The 21,609-nt window shown below is 38.3% G+C and overlaps 1 protein-coding gene across 1 annotated transcript in view; it reads left to right on the top strand.

Moving 5' to 3' along the window:
• The first annotated feature begins 1,792 nt into the window (after positions 1–1,792).
• The window catches only part of LOC128365223 (zinc finger protein 208-like), a 35,316-nt gene continuing 15,499 nt past the window's right edge, over positions 1,793–21,609 (top strand). The window contains exons 1-15 of the mRNA XM_053325886.1: positions 1,793–1,913; positions 5,234–5,408; positions 5,534–6,030; positions 7,177–7,369; positions 7,641–7,693; positions 9,031–9,196; positions 9,298–9,393; positions 10,115–10,189; positions 10,866–10,952; positions 11,298–11,360; positions 12,480–12,722; positions 13,605–14,379; positions 18,537–18,637; positions 19,021–19,389; positions 20,077–20,577. Of these exons, the coding sequence (XP_053181861.1) occupies positions 1,905–1,913; positions 5,234–5,408; positions 5,534–6,030; positions 7,177–7,369; positions 7,641–7,693; positions 9,031–9,196; positions 9,298–9,393; positions 10,115–10,189; positions 10,866–10,952; positions 11,298–11,360; positions 12,480–12,722; positions 13,605–14,379; positions 18,537–18,637; positions 19,021–19,389; positions 20,077–20,577 (3,403 nt within the window). The 5' untranslated portion in view covers positions 1,793–1,904. The remainder of the gene's footprint in view (positions 1,914–5,233; positions 5,409–5,533; positions 6,031–7,176; positions 7,370–7,640; positions 7,694–9,030; positions 9,197–9,297; positions 9,394–10,114; positions 10,190–10,865; positions 10,953–11,297; positions 11,361–12,479; positions 12,723–13,604; positions 14,380–18,536; positions 18,638–19,020; positions 19,390–20,076; positions 20,578–21,609) is intronic.

Below are 21,609 nucleotides of genomic sequence, written 5' to 3'. Positions count from 1 at the left end.
GGATTGCATATGTCTATCACCTCCGCCTTCTTCTGTTGTTTGTCACGATGTCCGTTAGTTAGCCATCACCAGTTTGTTAGTCTGGATCTGGAAATCCCCCAGGATCTTAGCTCGATCATCCTCAACCACCTTACCTGTGTCTTCCATTCTGACCTCGGGCCTTCCAGCCCAAACTCACTTCAGATCTTCCTGGACACTATGCCAGCCAGTTCGTTATGGCGTTCCATGCACTCTGTTCCTGCCTTCATCTTACACCTGAATTGTCTCAGGAGCATCTTTGCACCCTGAGGTCCTGTCTGGTGTGGTAGACCCCCCACCTCCATTGATCTTTTAGTAAGCGTCTGTTCTTGTGCCACCATGATTAGTGCTTCTGTGCTGTGTCTGAGTCCAGCCTTTTCCAGCCACTGGTAGGATTTCTTGATATCAGCCATTTCTTCTATCTGTCGGTGGTACGTGTCATTTGGATATCACCAGCAGTGACGTTTTGAGCAATTTAGTCTGAGGAAGAGCAGATTGCTTGAAATGTCACTACTGGTGATATCCAAATAAATTGCCTGCATTGTGAGCTGCAGTGTGCGGACTATTCTCTTGTTCTTTATTATCATTTATCAATATCATTATTATTATCAAAGTTAGCAATTAAAAAAAAATCTATATACATCTACACAGTGCAGAATAGACAATTAAACAATATACACAATGTGAAGTTAAGTTATGTACAACCTCCCACATGCCCCCCCCCCCCCCACTTTTCAAATTATTTTATTATTATTATTATTATTATTATTTTGAATCTTTTCCTGCATGGTCGAAAATGGTCTACATACATATGAAAGAAACAGTGACAGCTGCCTTTATTGCATTTTCACAAATAGAATAAAGCTTTCACAATTCTGAAACTGTGTTTTAAAGAGACTTTGGGCCTCTCTGAGATAATCCAGTCCAGATTGTACCAGTCTAGGTAGGTGATACTAGCCTTTACTTTCTGGCAGAATATATCATTATGACCAATTTAAGTATTTCCTGGATTTTGTATCACCATAGTCCCTAAATGTATGTATGATGTATGTATAACATTTTTTACTAGAGGACAACCCTTTGACCCCTTGTCTGTCCCCCTTGTGTGTGTGTGTGTGTGTGTGTGTGTGTGTGTGTGTGTGTGTGTGTGTGTGTGTTTGTTTGTGTGTGTGTGTGTGTGTGTGTGTGTGTGTGTGTGTGTGTGTGTGTGTGTCCCATTTCTCAAACCAAAGTTACACCCCTTATGTACAACATTAATTAGTTCTCTTGTCTTTAATTATTGTATGGAGTTTGAGGGTTATGCGTAGTATCTCAGCTGTTTGTAGGACTGCAGTCTTCTTGACAGAGACGTCCGTCAGATGTTGTACCTGGAATCTGCTGGAGCTTCCCACAGCTCCCAGTGCTCCCATTACCAATGGCACCACTGTTGACACTGTTTACTCCCCACATCTTTTCTAGCTCCTTTTTCAGCCCTTGATATTTTTCGAGCTTCTTATGTTCCTTCTTCCTAATCTTGACCCCTTGTTTTGTGTGTGTGTGTGCGTGTGTGTGTGTGTGTGTGTGTGTGTGTGTGTGTGTGTGTGTCCCATTTCTCAAACTAAAGCTACACCTCTTATGTACAACATTAATTAATTATCTTGTCTTTAATCATTGTGTAGCTTCACGTTTTGGCCCGTGTGCTGTGTCAGACTCTGGTCGGCAGGGGTCGCTGTGGCGTCATGCCCGGATGCTGCCTTAATAGAAGAAGAAGAAGAAGAAATGGTGGCGCAACTCCTTTAGCTCTCTCTCTGACAGCGGCTGTCATCTAACGCTGCATCTCAGCCTAATTTACTGTCCAGCCTGCTGTTTCTTATGACATCCTTCAAGCCCGGAGACAACTGCACACTATGTTTGAGGTGACATGCATAACTTTGCTACCATTCCTGGTCCAGCATGCCGGATGTTTGGTGTGATATTTAGACGTAGCTTTTTTACTGATATAACGCGTTAGTTAGTTTAGCTGAGTTAGGTGTGTGCAGCTAAACATGTAGAAGAAGAAGTACCCAGTTAGGTGTGTGTGTGTGTGTGCGTGTGTGTGTGTGAGAGAGTGTGTGTTACAGCTGATATTAAACATTATCCTCTTCTTGTTTTTTACATTTAGCAGCAGCCTTAACTACTATTAATATCTTAATAATAACCCTAAAGGCTAGCTATAGTTAGCTGGTGACGTTTTGTTATTAATGCATAGCGTTGCAATTAGTAACAGATGTGTAAAGTTATAATGATTGATTTACTGCTCAGGATGGGGGTTATTTTTGGGGAGAGGGAGGCTTTTGTTTTGCAGGTGTGATGAAAATGCATAACAGTATAGCTCATGGTGAGGTTTGTGTATAGTGCAAAAGTGAGAAGTTTGTTTTTAAGGCAGCAGCTTATTGGTTTTATGCAAAGAGTATGAGCAAATCTTAGGAAAGGTGTGCATTAAATATATGGATTTTGGGTTTATGCTTTACTATGTTGCATTTGTCAAATAAAAGCACAAAAAATATTGACTTTTTGTCCAGGTAAAAGAAAGAAAGAGATAAATAGATAAATAGATAGATGCTACTTCACATGAGTCATAAAAAAGGACACTCCGTATATTATGTAAGAAAACAAAACAAGTCTTAATAATGTATTAATGCATACCAGATAGGTTCAATATATTAACTATATTCTAACTTTAACATGTATTGAACATACACTTTTCAGTGATAATGCCACAATAAACTGTTTATTACTGCAATAGAGTAATATATCAATTAACTATATTATTAATCTGCTGTCCCATAAAACTTTACAACAAGGTGCTGGATTGTGTTTGCATAGTTTATTATACTGCCATCCATTAAAGGTGTTCATTAAAGCTGGCAGCCTCCCTTAAATATGTGAATTTGACTTTATGTGTTATATTTCCCAAATAAAAGCATAAAACATGTTGACTTTTTGTCCTTGTAAAAGAAAGATTGATACTACTTCATATAAATCACAACAATACTACTCCTACTATTACTACTACTAATAATGATGATAATAATAATTAATATAAGATAATATATGTCTTCATTGATCCCCTTTGGGAGAAATTCAAATCTACACAGCAGTACAGTGGAAAAAAGTAGCAGTGTAAAGTTGAAAGTGATCAAATAAAATGAAATACTATGTACAATAAACAATATCTGTGTAAATAAATGATATACATGTGCAATATACAGAAGTTCCTGAGATTACATACATGTGTGCACTGTTCATGGGGTTAACATAGTAATGATAGCACCAGTCTTTTTTAGTGGGAGTGGGAGGTATACTGGGAGCTGTTGGATATTATGTAAGAAAACAAAAATACAGATAAAAAGCTTTAAGTAATACATACCTTATAAACTGGCAAATGAGTACACTTTATTCATTTTAACAGATTTTTGTGCATTAGTCTCAGTTGGTTATGGTGGTTATATTTGTATAAAGCACTTTGAAATAGTCCATGTGCCTGTCTGGTCATTTAATCACAGTTTTAGTATTTTTAGCACATTTATTAGGTATGCATAACTAAAGCCAATACATGTAGTAAAAGTCCTGCAATAAATTACCTCTGGGACCTGTCATAAAAGTATTGTGTCATACAGTGAGGTGTTTCTAACATTTGTCTAGCTTTAATTACATGAAATACTCAACAGTGTGATTCACAGTAGTTTCAGGGAGGTGTGAACTGAACAGCTGAGTGTGTAATCATCTGGAGGTTTAACACTGCTGTGATTGTTCTGTATGAAAAGTACACAGCAGTGTTTGGTAATTTAAATGTTGGTTTTGCATTGCTTAAATGTAATCTCAGCTTCTTTTGGTGGCATCACGTTATTTCTGCCTGTGTCTCGATGTCTTATGTATGGAAACAAATGGCCACCACTGCTTCCCAGTGAACTGACATAAATGTGCCAAATCACACAAAAACTCTGGTATGATCAACATCAGGGCATTTTACTATGATATCTCTTTATTCTTTATTTCTCAACAAACTGATGCAACAATTGTCATGAGCAGATCAGTGTGAATAAAATCTGATATTAACAATAAGGCCAGTATGAGATTCTGGTGGTATGATAACCATAAGCAAAAATATCATGGTTTCATGGTATGGTGGTATTACGATTACAGCTCTAAAATGTTCTTAAAAGGAAGAAAAATAAAGACAGACATGTTAATTTAACCTGAGTATATATGGTAATGACAGTGTGAGGGGTCGTGATACTCTACACTGCAGCTGCACCACCTGAGGGATTTCTGACCAGCACTTTCTGTCTTTGACCAGACAAAAAACAGCTCATATCTTAAAGACGCTATGAAAGAAAATTTGGCGGTTTCGGTTATCGTGGCTTTTTCAAATCTATTAACAATAATATAGTTGACTCAGTTCTTAAAAATTGGGGCTGTAAAGATGTTATATTATGTTTAAAAGTGGTTTAACATGTTAACACAATGCTAAAGATAAGACACAATAAAAATAGCTGCTTTTAGGCTACCTTTATATTAATACGGTGTAAACATGGAACACTTCCAGGTGATTAAAAAGTTAATCTCAGGCATTAATCTCACTAGATCTTTTTGTTGCAACAACTGCTTCTGGCTGCAACAACCAGTCAAAACACAGACACTTGAGATAATTACACTGTCAGTAATAAATCAAAGACATCCATAAAATGAGACAAGAGGACAAAACTAATTTGGAAATACTAAATACTTGATGGACGTTACAAAGTATGCAAGAAAAGTACGAACACGGGCCCATCTTCCTCTTTTGTTTGGAATATCTCCTTTTTTTGATCAGCTGTTTCAACTTGTGACTCTAATATAATATAAGTTGATTAATGTCTGACTGCAATAGACATCCTTTGCATTATTTCATCCTACAACCCTGTCTTTGTGCAATCTGACAATATTATATCTGAGATTTATTATAAGACTTCTGTCCTGGCTTAATGAACGTTGCGTCAGTCATCTAACCTGACCTGTTATTTAACTGTCAGCTTGATAAACTGTAAGAGCCACACTGATAATTATAGTTTCCATGTGTAGGATTTAAAATGTATGTTTTTAAAGTATTTAATGCTTACTGGACAAAATGTTCCCTTTCATGGCCTCTGACTTAAACTCTGAGCTTTCTGAGGTTTGTTACTTTATGTTTGTCTTTGTCTATATTTCTTCTCAGGATCCTGAACTCCAAGATCCTTTGTCTCTGAGTCTAAATGAAAACTACAGTAACCAGAACTCACCATGCCGCGAGTCAAAAAAAGGACCAGCAAGCCCCGACTACACCTGTGACACACCTGAGATTCAAGTTATCATTAAAGAGGAAGAGGATGGCTGGACTGTGAGTGAAAATCGTGAGTGGAAAATGAAAATCCATATTTCAAATACCAGCATCACTTCACTTGATGAGATTCACTCAGTCACTCTGTCTTGATTTGTCATGTTTCTGTTTTACCTTTTTACATATCGTTAAATGCAGATGAAGGCTTCGGCTCGGACGCAGAAAACGAGGACACTACCGCACACTCTTGTCATCCGCACTTCAAAGCGTGTGGGACGGACGACTCCGTTTCGTGTGGAGTAAAGAGACACCAGAGATCCTGTCCTGTGGAGAAATGCTCCGAGGAGTCCGCCGCCGGTCCTGCTTACTGTGAGCAAAGTTCCTCCGCAGCAGAGGAGCCACAGAGACACACGCTCACGGATTCAGAAGACAAACCTCACAAGCTCTCATGTATTCGTGGGAAAGGGCCGGGACACGTGTCTGTGCACCAGTACAACAACACAGCGGAGAAACCGTTCTCCTGCTCACTACGAGAGACGACGGCCAGTCACAAAAGGAACGTGAAAGTCTGCGAGAGAACACGTGTGGCGGAGGAGTGTCGTCCTCAAGACCAGAACCTGGACGGAAAACAAAGCACATCTTTGTCAACAGAAGCAGAACTACATCAGACCAAAAGACCAGCACCTTACCAAACAGTGTGTATAAAGAGTTTGATTTATTTATGCTAATTTATGCAAACGTTACAATATTTATAAAGAAAAATGTCCTTTCACTTGTTTCTCTCGACATCCAGTAGCAGTTTTCTATGTGCAATATCATCAGGGACTTAAATTTAAATATTCTTTTTATACGTTTCTTGCTTATTTTATTATTTTAATATGATTCAATATTCAAGATTTCTTTATTTGTCATTTCACACACATGTATTTGAAATGAAAAGTTGTTTCCCACCAGCTCCTTGCAGTGCATCAGAGGAAAAGGGAGTTTAAAAACATTCAAACATGTAATAAAATTAATAAAATAAAATAATAAAAGAAAACATCATTCAGACCGCCATTTAGCAGCATGCTTTTATTTTGATATTCTCAAACAAAATAAGATCATCAATTCAGGCAGATTTATTATTGACCCTAACCAACCAAACAAGGTAGATAAATAGACACTTAGACACTTTATTGATCCACTTGTTAATAAATACATCATAAGTCATATTTACAAAAAACAATACACACATCACATCAGTTTGTGAGATTCTTACAATAAACTAAACTTCTACATTTAGCTGGTCAAAAATCAAAGTCAAAATATAAAAATCTATTTTTTTGGCCCAGCCCTAAAAACTATCCCCAAATTGTGCTAATAAAAGAAATATATATGTAATAAATAATAAAATACTGCAATGCAAAAACTATCTAAAAGATATAACACCTTAAAACAGAGGTGTCAAACTCATTTTCATTCAAGGGCCACATACAGACCAATTTGATCTCATGTGGGCCGGATCATTAAAAAGATGGAAGGAAAGAAGGAAATAAGGAAATAAGAAGGGCAGGAAGGAAGGAAAGACAGGCAAAAGGAAGGAGGGAAGAAAGGTAGGAAAGAGAGATAGTGAAGGATGGACAGATGGAAGGAAGGAAGGAAGGAAGGTGGGCAGGACAGATGAAAGGAAGGAAAAGAGCACTGGATGGCAAGTGGGCCGGATCGCACCTCTCGGTGGGCCGTATCTGGCCCGCGGGCCGCATGTTTGACACCCCTGCCTTAAAAGACTCAAATTTGAGGTTAAATCACTTTAAAGATGTAAAGAAATGACAGTTGGATGAATGTGTGTCATGTGTGTTTAGGACTCTCCTGAATGTAAGCCCCTAATGTCACATGGACTCACCATGGCGTCGGCAAACCTAGAGGACCAAACGCTCCATCTGACTGTCAGGCTGCAGGCGGGGGAGGAGGAGGAGGAGGAGGAAGAGGAAGAGCAAGACGAAGAAATCGGAGGTTTAATCAACTCTGATGGCGAAGTGGTGGAGTGGGACAGCAGTAAGTGATTCATTAAAGAAGTTTAAAGCATGTTTATTTACTCCAGGAAGTGTTTTTGTTTCTTTTTCCATCAGAGCTTCGGAGAGTTTATTTTAGTAAAGATTATTTTAAGCAACAGTTCAAAAAAAGAGGAGACAAGATCAATTATGTGTTTTTAATGAATAGCTGAAGTTCTTTTGTTTTCTGTGTCGTTAAATGTCCATTACTTGACTGTTTGGTCTCAACATATGAAATGAAGTTTTTAAAGTTTTAACATCTGTATTTCTAACAGGAGACAGCCCTGACAGACGCTCTGAAAGCACAGAAGGTCCCAATCCAAGCAAGGTAAATTGTTTTTAGGCGTTCACTTCTCAAAATATGGAGGATTATTAAGGATTGCTCCCATAATACAAAAAGTCAAATCTCATTGGAAGCTGCTGATTGCATTATAGTACACGACAGGAGACCCCTAAATTAAAAAAAAAAGCTCAGTCATTATAAATCTTTCAGTTGTATCTTTCTAATCCCTTTCAAAGTACTCTCCTTCAGATATAATTCACTCGTCTCAGTCTCTTTTCCCATCACTGGAAACATTTTTTATAGTCCTCCCGTGTCATTGAGTCCTTCTAAAATTCTTCCAGCTGTTTTTTTCACGATGGAAAATATTCCTTTCATTTCCAATTTTAGTTTCACCAAACTGTTCGTACATGTTGTATAGCAACATATCCAATAACTGCACCATACTCCTGTTGGTATTTGGCATTTTTTAGCTTCCCCCTTATAATATAAAGCAGCATCACATATTAGATAGAGTTTTATAATTCAGGTTTCCACTTTGAAAATGTATCATAACCAAAATGATGATGCAGTTATTTGACTTATCTCAGGCATCCACAAAGTCACTTAAATCCCATTTTTCTAGTTTCTATTTCCATTTTTGATTTTATAGTCCAATATTATTGGAATAGCAAAGTTTAAATTCTGTTTTATGATAGTCTTTAAGGGTCACTGGAGCAGCTTTCTGTGTACAGGTCAGGGTTATTATAGTTAACGAAAACTAAGACTAAAACTAAAACTCTAGCAATGAAAAAATAATTTAGTTAACTGAAATTAAAATAAAAACTACAATTAAAACTAAAACTAAATAAAAACTGCAATGAACAATGTAAAACTAACTAAAACTAAACTGACTTATTATTGCAGATAAATGATTACTTCCTGTGCTGCAGCAGCCGTGGTTAAAAAATGAAATTAAAAAGGACTTGATGATAAACCATATTTGGTGTCACACATTCTTTCATCCTTTTCAGCTTCTACAAGTCAAGGCTTTCTCTTAATACCTGAAAAACTAAGACTAAATAAAAACTTAACTGAAACTAGTCAATTCCTTCAAAATAAAACCAAACTAAAAACTAGTCAATTCCTTCAAAATAAAAACTAAACTAAAAACTAGTCAATTCCTTCAAAATAAAACCTAAACTAAAACTGCTAAATCACTTGTTGAACTAACTAAAACTAAACTGAAATAAAAAAGCAAACAGAAAAACTAAATAAAAATAAAAACTAAAGAAAATTTCCAAACTATAATAACCTTGGTACGGGTTAGTTTATTAAACGAGTCTGGAGTAGGACAGGCGTCTTTGGGCTGATGTTTCTAATGGTTTTAATGGTTATGATCACAGGGTGTCGTCCTGTCAGAGTCTCAGCTGCAAGGCCAAAACCAGAGAGACAGCAGTAGTCCGACACTCATCATGGAAGTTGTGTCTGTGGGGGAAGATGAAGAAAGGGATGAAGGGGAGGAAAAAGAGAGAGTAGTGAAGATGACAACTGTTTCGCCAGTAAATCGTGGTAAAAAAAAAAAACATGTGAAAAGAAAAAAAAAAGGAAAACTCTACTGGTTTTACATAATATCAGTTCTGAGTTGACCTTTTCACACGTGATGTTTGCAGGAAAGAGACACAGAAGGAAGAAAAAGGCTCCTCCAGTCACAGCAGCGGTGTCATCGGACGTTGCTGATGAAGAGGAAGAAGGTCCTGCGAAGCGTGGTGAGTGAGCTGATGCTTTAATGGTTAAAAAGTTTATGTTGCAGCTAGGGCTGTCAGCATTAACGCGTTAATCACGATTAGATTAATGCAATCCATAACACGTAAATATTTTTTAATCGCATTTTAATGTTGCAAGCCTTTTTGTCCCTTCTACTCACCCGTAGACGGCTCCTCTAGCTGTAGCGCTATGCTTTGAAGTGGCCTCCTGCAGTTAACCTACCGCGGTGATGCAAAGTAAGAGAGCTACTGGACTTTTGAACGGCTTGTTTAACTTTAAAACACTTCCAGACGGTTCAGTTGACAAGTCAAAAATAAATGCAACCTGTGTCAAACGGAGTTTAACTACCACCGGAGTACGTCGAGTTTGAGTTAGCACCTTCACGCTAAACACCCAGGTGCAGCCAAGCGTTTTGGAGTGTGGGAGTCGCAGCAGAGCCATGATTGATTCCCAGTTAAGACACTCTGGTAAGAAATGCTTTACATTATGGGCATAAAACTGCCTTGAAATGTAAAGTAACAGGATTTTAAACATGCAATTCAAAACGCGATTAATTGTGATTAACTATGGAAATTGTGCGATTAATCTCGATTTAAAAAATTAATCGTTTGACAGCCCTAGTTGCAGCTTTTGCAAGAGTCAGTAAGTGTTAAAGGCATCAAAATTAGTTTCACTTAACATTCAATTTGTGTTTGTTTTCTTTTCTTTTTTTTCATAACTAAGTCAAACGAAGGAGCAGAAGAAAGATTATAGAAGCTCCACAGGTGTCCATTGAAGATTTGGAGGAAGAGCCTGGAAGTGAGTATTCCTGTTGATTATTGATATTTCCTGATAAATTTGTGAGATAACCTTTTTCGGGAACCACTAGGGATTTTCATTATTCACACATGCAGGAATATTTCTGTCTTGCACCTTTCCACACATGCTAGAAGAGATGTGACAGTCCAACAGTTGTCGGTAATGCAACACTTTCAGATGCCACACATTATAAAACGAGAAGAAGGAGAGGGCAAAACTTTCAAAAATAAATCAATATTAAGTTACTGCACTGCCTGTTTCTCACCTCCGATGTTTCCAAAAACATATTTGAATGTACCAATTAGCTGTAATATAAGAAAGTTTGTGACACAGCAGCCATGTTTAACCCTCCTGTTGTCCTCGAGTCAAGGAAGGGAGGGAGGGAGGGAGAAAGGAAAAGAGGAAGGGAGGAAAGAAGGAGGGAGGGAGGGAGGAAGGAAGGAAGGACAGAAGGAAGGTAATGGGGAGGAAAGAAAGATTGAGGGAGGAAGGAAGGACAGAAGGAAGGAAGGGGGAAGGGGAAGGAAAGAAGGAAGGAAGGAAAGAGAGAGAGAAGGAGGGAGGGAGGAAGGACAGATGGAAGGAAAGAAGGAACAGTCAAAACCCCGTCTGGGGTCAGTTGGACCCGGGAGGACGACACAAAGGTTAATATTAAGTCTTTATTTTGATCTCATAGTATCGAGGCGGACCAGAAGAAAGAGGATTCCCGTCGTCACCGTGGAAACAGAAGAATTTAACACAAAAAGTCTCCGGCGTGCTGCTGGTAAGAAAAAGGAAAAGATTACACTTTTAAGTCGGGTTGGGTATCGTTTTATTGATTCTGAATCCAGTTCTACTCATTGATTTGAGTTTGTAACAATTACCAGTCCTGCTTAACGTATTATTTGAGCAAGAAAAGAAAAATAAATCTATGATATGGATATTTTTAGGCTTTTTAGTTTTCAAGAAGATACAATTAAGATAAAACACAGCTGAGTGAGTCAAAAAGTGCATTTCATGCCAAGTCATGTTTTATCAGACCCAGTTCAGTACTGGCTCTTGATACCCAACTCTCAGAAACCCTCATCAATGTAGTATTTGTAGTAAACTTACTTTCTTCTTTTCACAGCAAAGCGACCTTACAGAAAAAAGAAAGATGCCAAACCATCAGCTGAAGGAGGAGAGAGTACAGGTACTACAGCACAGCACCACGGCTCAGGCTAATGTTTGGCAACTTCCCCCCCAACACAGTAGTTTGAAGCTGTGTTGAAATCGTTGCATTTTTTAAAAGTCGGCTCACACCATGTTACCCAATGTTATCTCAGTTTCACCATTGTGTTAACCAGCAGTGTAGATGATGGTGGAACTATGATTTTAACGTACACCTGCCAGGTATTTTCTGTTAATGGACACACACCAACCAGTCAGGCCACACTATAAACATCAATACTGAACTGTCTCTCATTTAATCTCACACACAGTCACACAGGGAAGACACATTACAGAACAAGGACACGCAGCGGCATTGATGGAGAGTATCACTATCAACTTATTGCAGAGCAGCAGCAGTTTTCAGACCTGCGCTTCCAGTCCGACCTGTGTCACCTGTCACTAAAAAACAGCCGCAGCAGCAGTTTATCTTGATAGGATTAATATACAGGATCTGGAGGAAACTTAGTGGTTTTATGTTAGATCTAATTTTTTTGTCTCATCTAAAAAAGCTTAAGCGTCATAGATGTTTCAAAGGGGAAATATATCATATATGACTTTTAAAAAAAAACTTCAAAAGCTAACTTTATGTGTTTTGCAGTTATATATCATGTTGAATATTTAACATCTGCAGAACAAAATAATTTTTCAACATATAAATCTCAAAACGCTGCTATGAAAAGGACAAACTGCCACTATAACACTCATTGCCTGCAGGTGGCGCTGTGTTAAACTGCAGCAGCTGTAGATGAGACATCAACACATCCGCAACTACAGATCTAAACTGCTGCGTTCATTTATTTTCCTGTGATATGGGTGACGTTGGTTAGTGTGTGTGGAACTGCTCTGAAAATGGATGAACTGACCCATCGCATATTAAGTAACGTTAAGGAGTAGATTTGAGTTTGTGAGTAAATTAAAAGCCTATTTCATCATCTTGTTTGGCATTAAGAATGGTTTTGTCTACCTCTTGAAAAAAAGAAACCCAGAGTTGACTGCAGCTGTTTCGACAAACACATTTTTAAGGGGAGTGTCTGGTTAATATGTGAAAGCTACAATCTCATATCACACCTGTAACTTCACCTCCGTTTTCCACACGTAGGGAAGAAGCGTCCCGGCAGAAAGATGGTTCAAGTACCGATAGAAATACCTCCTGAGCTCCTGAAGAAGCCCAAAGAGAAGATCGACTACCACTGCTCAGTGTGCGGCAAAGAGTTCCCTCACGCCTACAAACTAGAGAGACACGAGCTGATCCACACGGGAGAGAAACCTTACTGCTGCTCCATCTGCGGTCGGGGTTTCAACCAGAAGGGAAACCTCAAAACACACTACAAAGTCCACCTAGGTGAGAGCTGTTACAGGACAACAGGATAATACTCTTTCATATACTTAAAGGAATATGTTGGGTAATATTACAAAGGTTCATTAATTCATATTAACAGATATGACCTGTTGCCCGTCTCTGAAGCCTGTTCCATATACGTCCTCTATTATTTTAATGTCTATAATTGTTGTGAACTCTTTAAAAAATCACATCAAAAAAGCTTCACTTTTGGATGACATGTTCTTTCATTGCTATGATTATGGGTACTGTAGTTTATTTTGAGTCATTCCAGGATCACTGTGCTGCTACAGTTAATTAGGGCCCTATAAAATCTGTTTTATTTTTTCCCAAATTCCGGTGTAATTTTTTGTGAATTCTGTTTTTTCCTTTTTAATTTTTGTGAATCCTGTTTTTTTTACCTTTTTCTCGTATTTTAGTAACAAAAACAGACAGTGTGTTTTTGCAAAACAACAGTTCACCTGACACATAGAAGTCCTTGGGGAACTGCTCGGCTCTGTACTGAGGGGTTAGTGTCGAGTTATCAAAGTTTTTTCGCAGACTACCATGGACAGACTAATACAGGATTTTGGAGGCTGATAACGCTATTGGTATTTAAAAGCTGATCTCTTAAAACCAGTTAAATCAGTTGATTTTCTTTAAACAACCCATTACATACATATTTTTCTTTTGGGCTTTTACAATTGCAACATAGAAAATGTGCTGGGTTCGATATTTTACCATTGAAAAACAAACTTGTCACTGCCCTCTTGTGGACAGGTTAGAAAATACAGACGTTCCTTCACAAAAATATAAAAGTGAAATAACGATGAACTCAACAAGATTGTCACGCCTGAAGACGGCAAACAGTAAAAGCTGATCTGTCTCTTCTTTGTCTCTCTGAAGGTCGAAAAGGCTCTGTGGATTTTGAAGATGAGGTGAATCCAATAGCGTCAGAACTCTCTGAATACTTGAAGTCTCTGCCGGGGGAGTCGAGGATCAGGTCGTCCCTTCACTGCCTTGAGTGTGGGAAGGACTGTGAGAGTCAATCAGCTCTACAAGCACACCACATCACCACACATTCAGCTGCCGAGTCAGACACAGTCGAACACAGCACATCACAGCTCCTCTTCTGCCGCCGCTGTGGCATCCAGTTCACTGAAAAAGAAAAGCTGGAAGAACACATGAAAACCCACGTGAAGGAGAAACCCTACTCGTGCCCCGACTGCGGCAAGAAGTTCATCAATGAAAACTACATCCAGATTCACCAGCGCATCCACACCGGGGAGAAACCTTTCCTCTGCTCCCAGTGCGGCAGAGGCTTCCACACTGCTTCCTCTCTCAAGCTGCACGAGATGCAGCACTCCGAGGAGCGGCCGTTCGCCTGCTCCATCTGCGGCAAGAAGTTTCGGATAAACTCGTACCTAACAGCACATTACCAGACCCACATTAAAGACAGACCTTTCATTTGTTGCGTCTGTGGGAAAGGCTACTCCAGAGCCGAGGAACTGAAGGTGCACCACAGGCTGCACACCGGGGAGAGACCCTACGAGTGCGGAGAATGCGGGAAGAGCTTCATTTACCGCCAGGGTCTCCGACAGCATCAGCGCACACACGCTGGGAGACGCATCGGACCGACCCGACAGCTCGGTAGACCAAAGCAACAGGCCAGGCTGGACATGTAACAGTTGCTCTATTGATGCTTTTTTTTATATGTGTTGTTAACTGTGTCTGAAAATATTACAGTAAATTGCGCTTCTCTCCTGCTCTCCTTCCTCCGAGTTCCTCCCAACTACAGCAGAGACAGTCACTGTCTGAAAATACAGTATGCGCTACAGTCGGTATGGGTTGCCAAGAATATTTTGGAAGCTTAATGTGCTGTCCGTCTTGTATTCATGTTTTGTACCCATGTTTTTATGTTTACTATTCTCTAGTAGCCCATCTGTACAATTTGAGTGCCTTTGTATCCTCCTGCATGCCAAATACTAGTACTTAATGTTTAAAAAATATGCACAATATCCTTGTTATTTTAAAATCCATGTTGATGGAATACAGACATTTTTCAGAAACAAGTCTGGGTGTTTTTATACATTTGAAATAATGAACTCTTTACATTATTAAATTTATAGTAAGACCTACATAGTTTCTCCAACCAGCAGGCCAAGCTCTATTACTTCACCAACTCTTCGACCCTCCAGATACAAAAAATCTATTAATCACAGTCATTTAACTTGTTGGGTGACTTCTAAAAACTGTGTCTGCTGCATCAGTGATAATTTAGTTGAGTGGTAGGTACTTATTAAAGTTATCAGTTTGACGGTTTTTATGTTGATTAATATAAAAGAAAAAAATCCAATGATACTGAGTGTGATTCAGTGTTATAAAACTGAACAATATTTATTATCAAGTCATATTTCAATGATAGTATGACGTACTTAGCATAGAGATATAAAGTGGAGAACTTGATTATACAGCAGCAGCAATCTCTAAGTTTCTAAAAACCTTCCACCATAAAAACTCATTGATACAAATTCAAGCTCAATGTAGCTGCCGTCCTCCGAGAGATGAAGCTACAAACATTTAACAGTCTCCTTACTTCATGCCTTCAGGGGAGTAAGTAAAACTAAAAAAAGATTGTGGGTGCAGTATCACTTTAATGTAGGAGTAATTTGGTAAAACAGGCTGAGTGAGGATGAGTGAACTGTGTAATTAAAGAGAGCACACCTTAGTTAATTGTTGCATAAATTACAAGATGGATCATCTTGTGGTTTGATCATGAAAGCTGGTAAGATGTAATTAAATCCATGTGACTACAGACTTTTTTAGAGATACACTGCAGTCTACAGCTAATGTAATGGTGTTTTCTATGTTATCAGTAGAAATCAAGGACATATTAGATGGAGGTTTGTACTACACATTTCCCATACATACATTTGACACTGAATCCATAGGAATAAACACTTGAGTAGGGCAGTAACCAATGATTATATTCAGAGAATTATGCTAAATGGCTATCACTGTATCCTAAAGCTCAAGGCCTCAGATGTCTTGTTTTGTCCCAACCACCCAAAGATATTCAGTTTACTATCATAAAAGACTGAAGAAACTAGAAAATATTCACATTTAGGAAGCTAGAATCACATAATATAGATAAGGCGATTAATCTATAGTAAAAAAGAAATCATCCTTGAATGATATTTAGCTAGTATGGAAGCCCATTCCCATTAATGTGATGGAAAAAAGTAAGTCATTATAATGAGAAACTTAAATAATGACTTAGTATCTCAAAACAATGACGACTTATTAGTATCTCAGAAAATTGAGATACTGTAATTTTTCGATACTGTCATTATTTTCAGATATATTCTCATTATTTTGAGATAAAGTCATTATTTTTGCTAAAGTTTCTCATTATATTGATTTACAGGATCTTTTTTCCATCACATTGGCAGAAATGGGTTTAGATAAACTAGTAATACTTTAAAAAATAATGTATAAACAGTAAATATTTCTAAGCAGTCATATCAGAGAAATATATAAATCACACATTCACATTTCTTTTGGTCAAATATTTAGATATTAACCATTATTTTGGGGCAATCATATTTTACATAAAGTGACTGAAACTTAAAAAGTAGAATAAAGTTCATGAATGTATTAAAGTGAACATTAAACAGCAGCTTGTTTTACTTCTTTCTGACCACCTGAACTGGCAACCCTGGAGCTAGCTTCCTCTGGTATTGATATCCCTTCTTCCCTATTAGCACTAAGAGCTAAATGCTGCAGTGTGATTCATGCTTTCATAAAACACGTACTTCATGTTTTATTACATGCACACTGGCGACGCTGAGACTCGGCTCTCTGAGTTAAAGTTGACGTGGTGTTGTTTTTAATCTGCCATGAATGAGGTGAGTAATAAATGAAGTCGGCTGCAGCAGCATGCTATCTAGCTGCTAGCTGATGTCAATAACAACATGTGAGTTTGAGTAGCAAGGTTAGCATCTATTTTGTTGTCTGCAGATTAGTCTGGTTCAAACTTAAAACCTGTCAGCTGAGAAGATAATCAGGTTTCAGTGGTTTTAAAGCAGATTAAGTCAAGCTAATAGTTAAATAGTGTTACTGATCAGTGATTCAGTGATGGAGGAAGTACTCAGATCATTAAAAGTTACATTACCTAATATAGTAATGTAAAAATACTCCATTAGTAGAAAAGTCCTGCATGAAAACTCCTACATCATTAAAAGTATTGTGAGTGATGTAGTTAAAGTATTACAGTAAAAGTAGTGGTTTGGTACCTCTGACTGATATATTATTATTTATGACATCATTAGATTATTAATACTAAAAGCATCAGTGTTAGAGCAGCATGTTACTGTTGTAGCTGCTGGAGGTGGAGCTAGTTTACACTACTTTATATACAGTTACTGCTACTATACTATACAGTAATAGACTGAGGAACAGCTGTTTTCCCCGAGCTGTGGCCTTCATCTCTCCTTACAACCCTCCCACCCATCACAGTAAGTCAGACTGATGCACAAACTGCACTTTTTTAAATGTTATGCTGCTATTCTGTTGCTAAGTACCTGTATTGACGCTCCGTGACTATCTCATTGCACTGATTTTGTGTATTGAATTGATGCTTTTTATTTATTCTTCATTCTTTTTTATTTTTTTAACCCGAGTGTACTGCAGAGATGTCTCGTTATACATTGTATAATGGCAATAAACACTATTGTATTCTATTCAATAGCTTTGAATTTTGGTGAAGTATAGGAACATTTGAACATTTATTGAAATGAAACCATGTGAGAAGTTTAGAGTGGAAAATCACTATTTAGTGGAGCTGTTAACAACTTTTAGTAGTATTTTATTTTCAGTATTCTTCAAGATATACGTGAAAACACAAACACAGAACTCCAAACCCCTCCCCAACCCACCCACCAACAAATTGAGAGAGAGAGGAAAAAATAAAATAAAAAAGAGAAATAATAGAAATAATAACAATGAGAGGCAAGGTAGACAGAAGCTTGTAAATCTATAACCCGTCCATCACAGAGGCTGACAATGTGTTAATATATACCAAATAGCCACATCTCTGTAAAAGTATTATAGCTGTTAACAACTGAAATGTGAACTTGACATACACACTGCTTTTTGTAAGACGTCCAAAGAAAAAAAAAGATCAGAGACCACTGGTTTAATCTTTAACAATGTGAGGATTTGAAATGGAAATACTCAAGTAAAGTAGAAGAACCTCAAAGTTGTACAGTAGATGTATGAAAGTGCTGATTTTGTATTTACTTTCCGTTGTTGTCTCCCTTTTAGGAACCTTCTTGTAAATGCCCTCAGCGTCTAATCGTTGACCTGAAGTCAACCATGGACGACAACATGGGAACCAACCCAGTGTAAATGATGAATGCCTTTACAGGGATGGACGTCACTGTTGAAACAATCCTTTGCTTGGAGATGAGTAGTGTCACTGCAGATAAAAACTGAGAATGAGGAGTGTGGAGCCACTTTTTAGGTTGTAGCAGCTTTTACACTGTGCTGTGGTGACAAGACTCTCAGACTGCAGCAGAAAAACCTCAAAGACACCAGACACTCACAACAAAAAACAGGAAACATCTCTGCCAACTTTGTAGAAAGAAAGAAGTCAGCTAAAGTCACAGAGGAATCAAACTGCTTGAAAGTATTTATAATCTGAAGAGTTTTACCTTTCTAAATTCTTTGATTGTCCGCCTACGAAGCCTCACTAGAGAGAAGCCTTTCCTCTACCGGCTCTGTGGTACGAACTCTGCTTTGAAGCACCATGTTAAGTCTGTTATGAAATACAGACAGACAGACAGCTATCATGACCAACGTACAAGTAGAAGAGGAGGAGGTGTGTGGTCTGATCAACTCAGAGGGAGAAGAGGTAGAATGGGATCCTGCCAGCTCTGGTAAGTGGACACAGTAAGTAAGTAAAGTTTAGTATTATTATCCATTTCTAGATAAATTAATATAACAGTAATCTATGTGGTGAAAGCTCAAGTTGCCAGCCATATCATTTTAACACAGCTCTGATAAGCTGTAGGAATTAGTCAGCAGTAAAATAAGGCTGATAGCTGAAAGTAAAAAACAGGAACAGAGGAGAGAAACCAAACTCCGAACCACAACGATTCAATGAGAAGCTGCACAAGCTTAAACGTTTTTGACACTAAGATTGGCTCATTTATTTGATTCAGCTTCAAATTTAGAGATTTATCCTGTTAAATGATGAGAGGTGATGTTTTTCTTGCTGTATTTCAATCTAACACCAAACTGTCTCTGTCTCTTTGTGTAGGAGACATTCATGATCAGCAGCTGGACAGATGCATGGATCGGTCCTGCTGTCGGGTGTGTGGGAAGAAGTTCTCAAACAGCGGAGCTCTGCAACGACACCAGAGGTTGCACGCAGGAACCAAACGTCACAAATGTTCCCAGTGTGGGAAAGGGTTCAGTTTGCTGAACAGATTGAGGAGACACCTTTTAATCCACACCAAAGACAAACCTCTTACTTGTCCGCCGTGTAACGAGAGATTCTCCCACGAGGACAGACTGAAGGAACACCTCGGCACACACAAGTGGTCCGCTGAGACCGAGGCTTTGGATGGAGGAGAAACTGCGGGAAGCCTGATTAACTCAGATGTTAATGTGGATAAGAATCCTGTTGGTAGGTTTATTCATTAGTAGAAAAACAGTGCAGTGTCTATCAGACCTGAGAGTCAGAGAGTCAAATGATGTACTGAATGTAGAAATATTACTGTAAACATTTTGAGCAGAGCTTTTAAAATAGTGAAATCCTTCTAATTTAGAGGGTCAGCTTTTTAGATCTTTAAAAATGTATCTGCCCTCACAATAAAATGACAGTAAATTAGTCATTTGTGCTGTTTTAAACCATTAATAATCACATTGGAAAAGTCCAGCAGTTATGTGTCTTTGGGGTAATCCACAGCTCTTTCTCATAATATTCACAGGAAATGTATGAAGAGTGAGAAACATTCACAATCCAGACTCTATGGATTATTAATAATAAGAGGAACACTGATTCTGAAGAGAAATTATGCTTTGAGCACCACAATTTAAGTTCAACACACCTTGATTGTGTTAAAGTAGATGCAGAAATAGAGAAAGAGATCTCAAAACCTCGACACATAAACCAAAACTATGTGTGTGGCTAGCTATCACAAGGGGTATGTGAGAAAATAATTATTTTTTTAGTCATGTGGGTGAAAAGAGCCTGAGATAAATGAAAAAATACAAATTAGGTATCGTCAGTCAAGGATGCAAAGAAGGAAGAGCGAGAGTTTTGGTGTTTTTAACTGTGCATTAACCAGCCTTTTTTGTATCATACATGTAGGAAAGGCTCTTGGTGTGACGACATTACCTGGTGACACACACACAGCTACATCAACCAAACCTGAACCCAGCTATTCTCTGAAAACAGCAACACACAGGAAACGTCAGAAGAAAACTGAGGCTGAGAAACTCTTCAGCTGCACAGACTGCAGCAAAGACTTCCAGAGCGTGTACGCCAGAGACCGCCATCTGAGAGAGAAACACGGCAAGCACCAGCGTCACACGTGCAGCGACTGCGGACGGATTTTTAGAGGGAATCGAAGTTTGATAGTTCATCGGCGGATCTACCATCCAGCACCAGCAGCAGATGTGGAGCCACAAGAAGAGCGCAGGGCTCCGAAGACCTACATGTGTTCAACGTGTGGGAAGCAGTTTCCTAGCAGTGCTTCTCTGAGCAGGCATCTCATTATTCACTCAGGGAAGAAACCGTACAAGTGCACTTTGTGTGGAAGAGGTTTCACACAGATCGGAAACCTCAAAACACACCAGAAGATTCATAAAGGTGAGATCACTGAGGTTCATAATAGTTGTTGTGGTGTTTTTTTATGTTGTTACAGATTTGTTATGATTGTGTTTGTCTCTTTGTTGAACAGGCAGTAGATACTTTAAACAGTGGTCTACGATGCAGTTGAGGTAAAAGAATAAATATACATCCTGATCTAGCATTATTCAAAGTCTGTACTCTTAGTTGCTACAAGATGTGCTGAAAAATGGAAATATCTATATATCTTAATGTTTCAAATGGTTTTACCTTTACATAAAGATAAGATAAAAGATCTAAAAAGCACCTGAACTCCTGTTAGTATGTATTTTTATGTAGTCTAGGAGTCTTGCTCATCATAGGTGCCACCCGGTCTAGGTAAACATGTCTACAATGATTTAATATCAGACCAGCATAGCTGGCAGAGCCCCAGAAGGATGTATCACATTCTGCTTAAAATGCTTACTGCAGATATTTGACCCTCTCTGTAAGAGTATAAGAACAGGCACACTTTATATTTATATTTATCAACCAAAGTGGTAAAGTAGCAAGCTGTGAAACCAAAAAAATAGCTAAAAGCCACTTTAACACTTTGTAGAGCTGAAGGGAAATGCAGATTCAGGTTGATTGCTACGAAGGAAACCTTTTACATTGCACATAGTCATTCCATCCATTGTCCATTTAAAACCCTCCTGTTGTCTTCATGTCAACTGTGTCCTCCTGGGTCAAATTGACCTGGTTTGGTTTGGATTGGTTATAAAACCTAAGGTGTAAATTATAACCCAATTTTGTGTTAAACCTTTTAAACTTCACTCTAACTTATTACCACAGGTTTTACACATATTTATGGAAATTCTGCTCAATAGGCCTCATTTAAATGAAACTTTACCCCATTTTTGAGATAAAACCAGGCGGGGAGTTCTGGTCCTCTGAAATGAGGCCAACACGGAAGTAACTTAGAACTGCATTCTATCAAAAGGCCACCAGGGGCGACCGTCTCTATACAAGTCAATGGAGAATTCACCAACTTCTCACTTGATTTCTAACCTCAGT

This window comes from Scomber japonicus, chromosome 2 (genome assembly GCF_027409825.1).
Source record: "Scomber japonicus isolate fScoJap1 chromosome 2, fScoJap1.pri, whole genome shotgun sequence".
Classification (NCBI taxonomy): Eukaryota; Metazoa; Chordata; class Actinopteri; order Scombriformes; family Scombridae; genus Scomber; species Scomber japonicus.
Note: the sequence above shows the minus strand (reverse complement) of the source record. Positions and strands in the feature narration are given on the sequence as shown.